Source organism: Calliphora vicina, chromosome 4 (genome assembly GCF_958450345.1).
Source record: "Calliphora vicina chromosome 4, idCalVici1.1, whole genome shotgun sequence".
NCBI classification, from domain to species: domain Eukaryota; kingdom Metazoa; phylum Arthropoda; class Insecta; order Diptera; family Calliphoridae; genus Calliphora; species Calliphora vicina.
Genome location: NC_088783.1, coordinates 6,893,824 through 6,906,160, shown reverse-complemented (window position 1 = coordinate 6,906,160; position 12,337 = coordinate 6,893,824). Strand labels below are relative to the sequence as shown.

The 12,337-nt window shown below is 28.7% G+C and overlaps 1 protein-coding gene across 5 annotated transcripts in view; it reads right to left on the bottom strand.

The window, feature by feature from the left end:
* Nucleotides 1-12,337, bottom strand: part of NFAT (NFAT nuclear factor) — a 127,337-nt gene that overhangs the window by 8,251 nt on the left and 106,749 nt on the right. For 3 of the 5 annotated variants that reach the window (XM_065509920.1, XM_065509917.1, XM_065509918.1), the window contains exons 4-9: nucleotides 10,856-11,323; nucleotides 10,163-10,306; nucleotides 9,757-10,039; nucleotides 7,353-7,509; nucleotides 7,031-7,281; nucleotides 6,726-6,930 (exon numbers count right to left, since the gene is read on the bottom strand). In XM_065509920.1, coding sequence (XP_065365992.1) covers nucleotides 6,726-6,930; nucleotides 7,031-7,281; nucleotides 7,353-7,509; nucleotides 9,757-10,039; nucleotides 10,163-10,306; nucleotides 10,856-11,323 — 1,508 coding nt within the window. The remainder of the gene's footprint in view (nucleotides 1-6,725; nucleotides 6,931-7,030; nucleotides 7,282-7,352; nucleotides 7,510-9,756; nucleotides 10,040-10,162; nucleotides 10,307-10,855; nucleotides 11,324-12,337) is intronic. The other 2 variants (XM_065509922.1, XM_065509921.1) reach the window with 1 other exon arrangement.

The window sequence follows — 12,337 nt, the reverse complement described above, 5'->3', positions numbered from 1 at the left end:
AACATTTAGCTTCAATTCTCTTTCAAATCTAGTATGAATGTGCGTTTTCAAGTAGTTACAAGAGTTAAATAATAATAAGATTAAAGAAAACTAAAGAAAAAAAATATTAAAACAGAAATTTGATTTAAAAAGGAAAGTTAAACGTTATGGAAAGGGATTACACAACAGGAAAGTAGTATAGTAGTAGTAGAAAAGCAAAAGGTAGTAGGAGTAGTAGTGGTTTTAGTAGTAGTATGTAGTAAATTAGCATAATTTAGTAACACTAATAGTATAACATTGATAAGAAAAAAAGTGGCTTAAAAAAGATTTTTTTTTTAACTATTTTTGTAATTTATTTTACTTAAATAAAATGTGAGGGTTGTTATGTTGGGGAATTGTTTTTTTTTTTTGGTTTTTGGTTTAAATATGTAGTAAACTAGATAAAAATTATATTTGAAATGCATAAAAATGTTTATAAAAATATATGTATGTTGGATATAAAAAAAATGAAATTGTTTCAGTTTATTTTTTTGTATTTTTTTAAACCAGTACCCTAATGTACAGAAGATGCAGCAGATGATGAAACAGCACCAAAGCAGCAAAACAGTGGATGCAACAAGTGTTGGTTGGTAGTGGTTGTGGTAGTAGAACACATACACATACATTCAGCAGCTGGAGGAAGGGAAGGAAGGATGATGACTTAGAGATGAAGGTGAGTAGTGGAGTGATGATCGTCAATTTCATTTTCAGTATAACAAACAGCAAAGTCTGGTTATTATTCCATTTTTTTTTTTGTTTTTTTTGTTTTGGTAATTTTAATCCAGCTTCCTTCATATAGCAAATCTTGTTTAGTTTATTTTCCATTATAACATTTCCATTCTATTAGTGTTTAAAATTGGAAAATCTTTGGATTTGTCTGGCTATATTTTGTTTTAATCCATTTTTAATAAATTTTTCTTGCTGGCTTTTTAAGCGGGTTTCTTATTAAATTACCCAGCCGTGTTTCTTTCTAATGGTTGGTGGTGGATCTTGTTAGTGTTTTGGTTTTCTTGGCATTTGTTCGTTCTATTTTGTGTTTTCAACATTTTCTATATTTTTGTCTAAATCTGTTTGTTGCGTTTTGTTTTTTTTTATCTATATTTTATATTATTTATAGTAATATTTGTTTAAGTATATTTTCTTTAATTTTTTTTTTAATAAATCGCATTTCACGAACCTAAATTGCTAAGAGAAGGAAAATAAAGTAAAAATAACATTTTCAGATTAATGTTGTTTAAAAAATCCTGGTTTGTATTTTTATTATTTTTTTTTTTTTTAATTTTTTAGTGGATATTTTCAATTGCAGTTGTTGTTTTTTTTTTGATTTGATTGATTGTTTGTTTAAGAATAATTGAAAATCATTTAAGGGGGTTGGTTATGATTCAATCAATTCAATTCAATTGGTGCGTTGATTTCATTTCAATTTTACAATTGCTTTATAAACTGCATAATTGCTTTGGTTTTGTATCTTTGTTTTAGTTTGAGGGGAGATTGATTTACTTCTTAAAGATTTTATAGTTGTTTTGTTTTAGTTTTAGTTTTTTTTTTAGAAAAATTCCCTTGATCTTGTTCATTTCATCTGCTTTTTCATTTATTTTAGCTTCTATATAGTTGAAATTTCAAAATTTATTGAAATAAAAATTTCTAACAAATTATATCCAATTGTTGTTTGTTTGTTTGTTGCGTTTATTTGTTTTAAGTTTAAATTTCAAATAAAGATGAAAAACTGTTTGTTTTGATGCTAAAACAAATCTTTTACATTTAAAAGAAATTAAATAAAAATCTGGAATTTCGTTGTTTCGTTGCTGTTTTCAAAAATTCAAAATCGTAACCAAGAAAACTCTGCTTAGAACTCACACACACACAAAAACTCATTCACCATCAGCTGAATCACACTTTCTCAAGCTCAGCTGCAATAATCCAATTCAATTAAAACCCGCCCTTAATTGAAACAAAATCAAATTAACTAAAAATCAAAGTGAAATTGAAAGTAATAGAATATTACGTTTGGCTAGAAAAAAAACTCAATCACTCACACAAACTCACGGCAAAATTTTGAACAGCTTATAATTTCAATTCATTTTTTTTTTGTCTTCCAGAAAATTTGCAAATCAAAATTCCCCTCTTTAAAAAGCATCAATCAATCAATTAAATTATGTTTTATAATTTTCATTTATATTTTCAATTTTATCCACTGAATTGCTTTTTCGTAGTAAAAAGTATTGACTCAATCATACCGTGCAGAGTTGTTTTGATTAGTTTTGAATTTGCTGCCTCCTGCTTGCTGATTGTTATAGTTGCTTTATTTAAAAAAAATATTTTTTTTTTTTTTTAATTATTTCTATTTATATTAAACAAAAATTTGGTATCTTAAAATTTATGCAATATTTGGTGTTTCTAATGCTTAAAATTATTTTAAACGCCGAATTTTCAATATCGATTTTTGGATTTCACTAACATATAAATACAAAACGAAATGTTAAATCAATGTTTCTCAGTTTATGTCAAGTAGTTAAGAGGGCAAAAAGAAAAAATTCTGAAAAATACAAATTCTTCTCAGATTAAAAAAAAAACTTGACAGCTCATTTCGATAGAATAGCATTCTGAAGGCAGTGTAGTACTTTAAAAGTACTGGGTTGAAAGTGTTGGTAAAATTGTGTATATTAAACATACCAGACAAAAATAACGACTCTTCCCAAATATTGAGAACTACTAAAGCACTATAAATACAAAATTATAACTCTTTCAAAAATTGTGTACCACCACAACATTGGCAACATAAAAATACAACTCTAAATCACATTAGTTGATCGGATCAAAAACACAGACCCAGTCCGTTGGCCTTTTGAAGTGTGATTGAAATCAGACTATCCGTTTAATTTTTTTTGGAACATTTTAAAGAAAAAAATGTAACCTATCAATTTTCACAATAATGAAAAGTATGACTTAACAAGTAGGAGAGCTATAATCGGCTGTGCCGAATCTTATATAAATTTTTTTTAAAAATTTAAAAAAATTTTTTTTTAATAATTCTTCACCAAATTTACTTCAAAATAAAAATTTTAAATATTTTTAGGTAAACAAAATTTATTTATTTTTTTCCAAAGTTGGTTTTTAATTTTTTGTAAATTTTTTTTTTTTAATTTTTTAAATATTTAGCGAAAAAAAAACTTTTGGTGAAAAAAAAATTCGGGTTAAAAAAGATCTTTAAAATATCTATCATTAGATATCCATATTATGTATATTAATGACTTAATAATTCAGATATATGTAGGTCAAAAATCGAGGTTGTCCTGGTTTTTTCCTTATATGTATATCAGCCATTTGTCATGGAGATATTGATGTATGAATCGTGTATGTAAGTTATTTGGGGGCTTCGGAGAGTTGACTTCAATAGACAGACAGAGAGACCGACATGGCTAAATCGATTCCGCTATCTATAAGGATCCAGAATATATATACTTTATAGGGTCGGGAAATTATATTGTGGAAATTGCAAACGGAATAACAAACTTATAACTACGATGTCTTGACAATCCTTGCTCGAGTGAGAGTCGGGTCGTTCCAGAGCATATATCCAATAGTCGATCTACGATCAAGCTGGATTAGATATATCCAATGATGCGCCAGACATTTGTGCCCATTCGAGACTTTTTGTATGCCCCCTTAAACTTAATGTCTAAACTAAATTTGATTACATTGATTTAACATTAATCTCTCTATATTCTTAAACGCTGTTATCGCATCATCGTTATAAATTTTGTTGTTTTTTTTAAATATTTATACTTGATGTTTTCTTTAAGATTATATATTATATTTATTTTATTTTATTATATTCATATATAATAATAAATAGTAAATTATTGGGAAAATAATATGAAATAATAATAATATGTTCGCTGTTTATCGCTGTGGCTGCAGTAACTTTAAACGTTATTTGTTTTTTTTTTATTTTATGTGGCATAAATAAAACTAAAATCAAATCATTACAATTCATATTAAATACTTCTTTTCAATTGTAATAAGAAACTATGAATTATTTATAGAAAAAAAATTCAACTAGATTGATTCTTATGAAGGCAAATTAAAAAAAAGAGATTATTTTTATATAAAATATGTATAACAATTCATATTAAAAAAAAAAAAATACAAAAAGAAACAAACAATGTAATTGATAATTTGAATTGTTGAATATAAATTTGTTTATATTGTTTTTCTTTCAGCTACAGATTTTCTTAATGGTTCTGCAAACTAAACGAGTTGTATCTGCTTGTAAGCACTATGAAAAAAAGCACTCATTAAGAACGTGCCAATATTTGACGTATACTTTTATTTATAATTGACTTGAATCGTAAGTATATTCTATAGAGAATCAATCTATTTTATTTATAATCTTTTTTCGATCATATAATTTTGTTATTGTTTCGTTTCGTAAATAAAATTATAAGTAAAAAGTAATAAGAAGTGAAAAACAACAACTCAACTAGTACAATGAATATTAAATACATTTGTTGTCTTGTAACAGAAACAAACAAATAAATTAATAATAAGAGCATTTTATAAGCGTTTAGCTTGAAACTATTATAATTGACGTTATAATGTTATAAGATTTTGATAAATATTTTTCAATCTGTTGTTGTTCTGGTTGTTATTGTTTTTAATTATTCAATTTAAAAACGCCTAAATGATGTTGATAATTATTTTTCTTTTTTAATTCAAAGATAAAATATTAACGCATGCAGTGTAATAACATCTTAAATTGTTTACACCATTTACAAGGGGACTTTACTTGATGAATAAATAAAATTCCTTTCGAAATATAGAATAAACACTCTGAGACATTTTACTACTATACCATTTCCAATTATTGTTTATTTCAAAAGTTAGAGAATCCTGAAATACATTTTGAAAATTCTGCAATACAATTAGAAATGGTGGAGATTAAGAAACACCACAGAAGAGATTCGAATTTAATTATTCAGTTTGAGCTTAATTCGAATATATAAAACATTCGAAACCGGACTGTTTTGCAAACAGAAATAAACCGATTATCCGATTTCCTGTTTCGGTTTGCAATACGAAAAAAAAATAACCATATACCGACACCACTACGTGATAAAAGACAAAAAAAGACCCGTGTCTCCCAGTATTGCCCAAAGTCATGCACTTTTTTTATGGGTCCCCAAAGATTTGTGGTCTCGGTGTTATTTTTGCAAAAAAGTGATAATTTTCGCAGGCTCATATCTTGCAAACAGTTCTGAATTTTGATTTACTTTCTGATGCAAAGTTGTAGCCTTTGTCAAAATCGCAAAAAAAAACTTTAAAAAAAATTAGATTTTTTTTACCTTTTTTCCCCTGTTCAGGTCCATAGGTAGCAAACCGTTCAAAATTCAAGGAAACAACTAAAGGAATTGAGAAGTGTTTTGGGCCATAAACTATTAAATTATTATAAACTAAAGCATACTTTTAGGCAGCTTTAAAAAATGTATTTCTAAATTTATTTGGATTTTTTTTTGCTATTTTGATCTTGAAGATGAAGTTTTTTTGATTTTATATGTTCACATTTTTTGTTCTTTATGACAAGGGCTACAACTTTGTCTCAGAGAGCAAATCAAAATTCTGAACTGTTTGCAAGATATGAGTTATAAATTTTTGGAAAAATTACACCGAGGCCCCAAATCTTTGGGGCCCATAAAAAAGTGCATGACTTTGGGCAAAACTGGGAGACACGGGTCTTTTTTTGGTCTATTATCACGTAGTGGTGTCCGTATATGGTTACATTTCCATGACTCAAAAAATTAAACACAGTGTAATAGAATTCAATAGCCGACCTACTCAAAACCCAATGGAAAAAAACAATCTATATTAAAAATTCACTTCGCAAATATTCAAAATATCCATTTTTAGATTATACACACATATCTAAAGACATTTTCGAAATTATCTGAAAGCGTATTACCCATGTTTGTTATCCAAATTTTTAATTTAGCAGGCCAAAGACTTTTATAGTTTTTTTCTTTCTTCAAAACTTCAAAAATTATCAAATATAAATGGTGTTAAGTAAAAAAAAAAGTGAAAATGTTACACATTAGTTAGTGTAATTAATAGATAAATACTAATTTCAGAAATTAGCAAATGTTCGTTGGCAAGAATACGACAACGGCAAGCAACCAACGTCTAAATATTCTATTCTATTGACAAGAAAATGATTGAGGAATGATTGGTACGTGATCGTACAAACAAATAAAAACAATATAAACAAAATAAATTAAATATAAATAAAATAGAAGAACGAACGAACGAATTAACGAAACAATAACAAATTATATATGTAAGTATTTAGTTTTTTTGTTTTTTTTTGTTGAAATATATTACTGTAGAGGTTGGTAGTTAGGTATTCTCTTAGATTTTAATAAAATTATTTGTTCGCAACAACGGTTTACGTTTCAAATACAAAAATAATGCCGTAGTGTAGCAACAAATATAATATTAATAGAATACGAAACGAATAGGAATACGAAAGCGAATACGAAATGAAATACGACTACAAAATTCGTAATTGTAATTACTTGGCGTCTACGTAGAAGTAGTTGTTGCAGTATTACGTACATAGTAGCACGAGTATGTAATGATATTACACACATATATATATATATATATATATATATATATATTAAAGAAAAGTAAATGTAAACAAAAATAAATACCTTGGGCCGATGATAAGCTACTGTGTATTGTATTTGTACTACTTAGCGTAGTTGCTGCCGCTAATGGTGTATAGGTGCCCTTTGGCGTATAAACAAATGTATGGGGTTCACTTTTTTTGCCGCTCGAAATAATCGCCACTTGCACAGTGACTGGTTTCATTATATTCTGATGTATATACGGTGGCACAGTGCATATTAAATGGGTCTATAAAAAAAACACACAATAAATTGAATTAATATTTTATTACAGCGCTACTGCATAAACAAAGATGAAAGTGAAATTTGTTGTATTGTTGTCAACTTACTTGTTGCAAATATTCTTTGTCGGGCAACACTGTTTGTTCCCACAATGCCCCACCCATAATTGACATATCATTTGCTGGGGCTCCAGCTGACTTGAGATCATCATCGTTGTTGACACTATCGTAGGTTTCTTGAAATATCACATGTGTATCTTTGAGAAAATTTTTACCGATTATAAATAATTCCAGACCACCATCTACTGGGCAAGAGTTAAGGGATTTTTTGCATATTTCTGGTACACCGGGCGGTTGGGCTGTAAGCAAAAGAATTGCATTATTAAATGAAATTTAAATTGGTTGTACAAATAGAATTACAAATACTTACTGCAAATAATGGGATTGGAACAGACTTGTAGGGTTTCGACGGTGCCATCATCATGTGCTAATTGTGTGCGAAATACCATACGACATCTTGTGGATTTCTTTTTGTTCTTTTGTGCAAGATGTTCGGGAAAACGATGTTCAACATCGACATTGCGTTCCTAGAAGAAGAAGAAGGAGAATGATGTAAATAAATTATTAAATAAATCAAAGATAAATGTTTAACAAATTTATCAAATATTCCCTTTAGACCCCATGTCACACAATAGGGTTAATTTCAACTAAAACAAATCTCTAATGTCATTATTGAAAAAACGGTATACTTCTCCGGTTTCAGGGAAGAGAAAAAAATATTGTGATAATAAACATTTATATGTTTGTAGTCATGAAAAGATAAGGTAAGGTAACAAACAGACTAATTGTATACAACACAGAATTAATCTATCAACATTTATTTTATTATCACTAACGGCTTCGCAATAAAAGACAACCTTGTTGAACAATTTAATCATAAAATCTCTAAATGAAAAGGGAAAATGTTTATTTTTTCTTTTGTGAAAGAGAGAGACAAGGAAAGTGATATAACATTCATCAATCGATAATTAATTAACATGTTTAAACAGAGTTCTTTTTATTATGTATTGTAGATTTTTTGAGTAATTAATGGGAAATTAATGGATACGGGATTTTGTGATTCAGTTAGCGAATAAAATAACAAAAATAATTTAATTTAGGTGAATTTCAAAGAATTTTTGTTTAACTCTTTTGCTTTATTGTATCCATGTGGATACAAGACACTTTTTGGACATTCGCCAATCCCAAAGCAAGAAACCTTTTAGAAGAGTTTTCGATTATTTTCTTTTAATTTTGTTTTACTAAAAAAAATATTACAATACAAAAAACGACTGATTTTGATTTTTGGATTTGAATTAAAGAAACCTTGAATGATTCAATAAGGAATTAATTCTAGAAAACAATAATTCTCAAAGGAATTAAGACAACAAAATAATTCGTGTTGAACTTTTTAATTGAAAATTAATTATTTCGAATCTTTGTTCCTAACAGCAGTTAAAGACTTTATTATTGGGTGTATGTCTTAAAAATACGGAATTTTTAAAATTTTTTAGCTTTTATTTTGAAACATTTGTACAATGATATGGATTCCGAGCCAAAAGAGCTGCTCATCTTTTGAGGACATGAACGAATCAAGCCAATTTCGGATACTCTGTTCCAAAGTGAAGCTTATCCCAGAGAGAGCGTTCTGCTTCGATCGAAACAAAAAGTAGTCGGACGGGGCAAGGTCTGGACTATAAACTTCCCAACCACTTCATTCTAAATAGTTTTTTACAGGTTTTGCAGGTATTGCAAGTATCTGTTGTGTTATGTACAGGTTAGCTGTGATGGTCTAGCCAGTTTTCAGCAACTCATAATAGATAGGACACTTTTGGTTCCACCAAATACAGAGCATTACCTTAGCGCCATGGATATTTGGCTTTAGTGTCGATTCAACTTGTTGGTCGGGCTTCACATACAATCTCTTACACTTCGGGTTATCGTAATGAATACATTTTTCATCGCAAGTAATGATTCGGTGCAAAAATGATTTTCTTTTATAGTGTTCAAGCTGCATTTCAGACATATCAAATCGTCTTTGAAGCTCCTATGGTACCCAATTTCCCTGCATTTGGATGAATCCTGCTGCTCGCAAACGTTTTAAAATTGCTGCTTGAGCTCCCAATGATTTGCAATGTCTTGTTGAATTTTACAATCATCTTTATGGAGTAATGCCTCAATTATTGGTCTTCAAACGTTATCGGCTAGCCGTGTCAAAATCACCACCTCAGAACCGAACAAACCATCTTTCGCAAGTTGAAACCAATGAAACACATTCACCATAAGCTTCGTAAAGCAAAACTTCCCGCTTTGTTGGTACAAAATTCGACATTTTTGAATCAAAAAAAACTTTCTTGTTTACACCATAACTAAGTGAGAATAAATGACAGATATGTACCCTTCAAAATGACATATATGTTATTAAAAACAAAAATCGCGTATAAAAGATACGCCATCTATTTAAGTCATACGCCCAATACTTGTCATTATTAGTACGAAATACATTTATTTTAAATAATTTGAAAGATGATGAAAATATCTTCAAAAGAACATCACTTTTGATGTGAAGAAAGCGTGTTTCTAAGCGTGTTTCTAACCACAATATGAATATTTATTGCTGGACCGATTTATTATATAATAAATCAGACATTTCTAATCAATTCAGGTGCCTGTGTTTCTTCTTACTTAAGTATACATATATGAAAATTAAAGGTTTCTATAGCCTTTATTTAGCTGATTATAATATTCTAACCACTTCTAAAATGATGTTTTCTTTTTTGTTTTCAGAAACTTACCTTTAATATTCCCACGCAATCACATGTTATGGTCATATCTTGGTCTGGCTTGAAATCAATTTCAATCACCACTGTGCCATCGACTTTCTTTTCATTGCATTGCGTGGAATTTTTGCCGGCAACTTTGCAGGCTTGATAAAACATATGGGGAGCAACACGGCCAATATCGGTGCCAATGAATACTTGCAACGAAGTCGATTTATTGTAGCCATTTAATCTAACTATGGGGAAACCATTGCCACTGCGATCCTTAACAGCACCACGACTGCCCTCGGTTTGGTATCTAATAAAAAATAGAAATTTTTATAAATAAAAAAATATGTATTTATGTATAAGCAAATCACTGTGAACTGATAACATTAAAAATATTTCCAGTCAATTTATTTTTTGGGAACATCTAACTAACCTGGCTCTGTGTTGCTGTTCCGGTTGAGAAACAATTTCCAATTGTATGCGACCATTTGATGAGGTGGCCACACTGTTAGGTGGGGTGGCCGGCTGCCTTTTATGAGCCACTCTGCTCATGCCCCTAGCACTGGCGGCAATAAATCTAAGAATAAAAAATATTTAAAAAACGAAATGTTTTTAATAATTTTAAACACATATTTAACTTTATAACACTAAAAAAAGTTGGTAGAAATAATTAAAAAAAAAAAACAAATAAATGATAATGAATAAAAAATGGTCATGATTTTGAGAGAATATTAAAAAAAAAAACTTAAACTTAAAAAATATTGTGTTAGTTTTCCAAGGCATTCGAAAAAGAATTCTTATGTAATTGGTAGTAAAAGGGGGGCGGAGGGTTAAAAACATTGGATCTGATTTTGGTATGTAAGTAATTATATAAAAAATGTAACACAAACATAAAATAAAACATAATATTGTAATATTATACAAAACAACCTTCATAATAACGAAACAAAAAGAGAGATTTAAATTTTTTGTTTGAAATAAATTCAATTCTATTACATTTCATATTTTGTTTTTTTTTTTTGGCGTCTACATAAATATAGTCCAAACGAGTATAATAAGAAAAATAAGTACATACTAGGTACATAAAAAGTTTTGTATCATTGAGTTTAAACAAAAATGTTCTTACTTTGAGGTGGTTGGCCCAGCTATTGGAGAGCTGTGTGGGTGTGCCTGTAACTGAAGCTGTGCCGGTCGTGCTGGCGCACTTGCAACCGGCACTTGGGCACTGGCAGCACTGGCTATTTTACGTATGAACGCATCTTCGCTGCAGGCATCATCGTTATCCAAATCAACCGCTATGGTTTCAATCTTTTTACGCTTAATACCAAGTCCCATGTGATGATGGTGGTTGTGGTGATGATTGTGATTTTGGTGATGGTGATATTTATCGGAATGGGGTGACGTTGAAGACGAGGACGACGATGACGAAGAGGATGATGACGATGATGATATCTTTTGATCGTTTAGTTTCAAATTTTTACGATGTCTTCCGCCATTATTGTCATCGGAATCGTCGGTACAGAAATCTTCATCTTCCGATTCAGTGTTTTCAGTGTCATCATTTAAGAAGGGTAATTTTTTAGCAGGTCTTGATCTATGATAAGGTTTTATTTTTTGTTATTGGTTAATTTTACTTTTACTGTTTTTAAGGTTAGTTTTTTTTATAAATTTCTTTATCACAGAGGTTAGAAATAAAATTTTGAATAGATAGAGGAAATGACAACTCAGAAATGTTTTAAAGGTTTAGAATAGCAAAGAGAAGTCGTAATAGATTTATGGTTGCAAATTTAACAAGGGATGTTTAATGAAAGAGTTAATGAGACATAAGGAGATAGAACTTCATTCATAATATAAATAAATAAAAAGTTATGTAGCTTAAATATAATTATCAAAATATTTGTGATTTATTTAAGGAATCAAAAATTTTAATTAAATTTTATTAAACATATAGAAATTGTCTGAAATCAAAAACATTTTCTACACAAAAAACAAATAAATTAATTATTTCTTGTTTTGATTTTACAAAAACAAATATTTGGGTGGCATGATATAGATATTTTTAGCTTATACCAGGAATGGAAAATGAAACATTTGTTCAGTATCAAAATAATATTCAAATAAACAGAAAAAAACTATTATACAAAACGGTTTCTTTAGAAAAAACTGTTATATACTACTTTTTATATAGGAAAAACTGTACACAAATTGTATTATAGAAAAACTTTTATACACAATTTGTTCTATTGAAGAAAAGGGTATAAGTATTTCTACAGACAAATTTGTGTACAGACAAAATTTGTCTGTAGATATAAATACTTTATCCAAAATTTATCTATAGAAATAACTACTTTACCCAAAATTGTCCATAGATAAACTGTGATACTTAAAATTGCCTAAAGAAAAATATTATAAACTATTTTTCCTATAAAAAAAACTGTTATACACAAATATATCCACAGAAAAAACTGTTATACACTACTTTTTCTTTAGAAAAAAGTGTTATATAGAAATTTTTCTTTAGCAAAAATGGTTATACACAACTTTTTCTTTAGAAAAAAGTGTTATATAAAATTTTGTCTATAGAAAAAACTGTTATACACAAATTTTC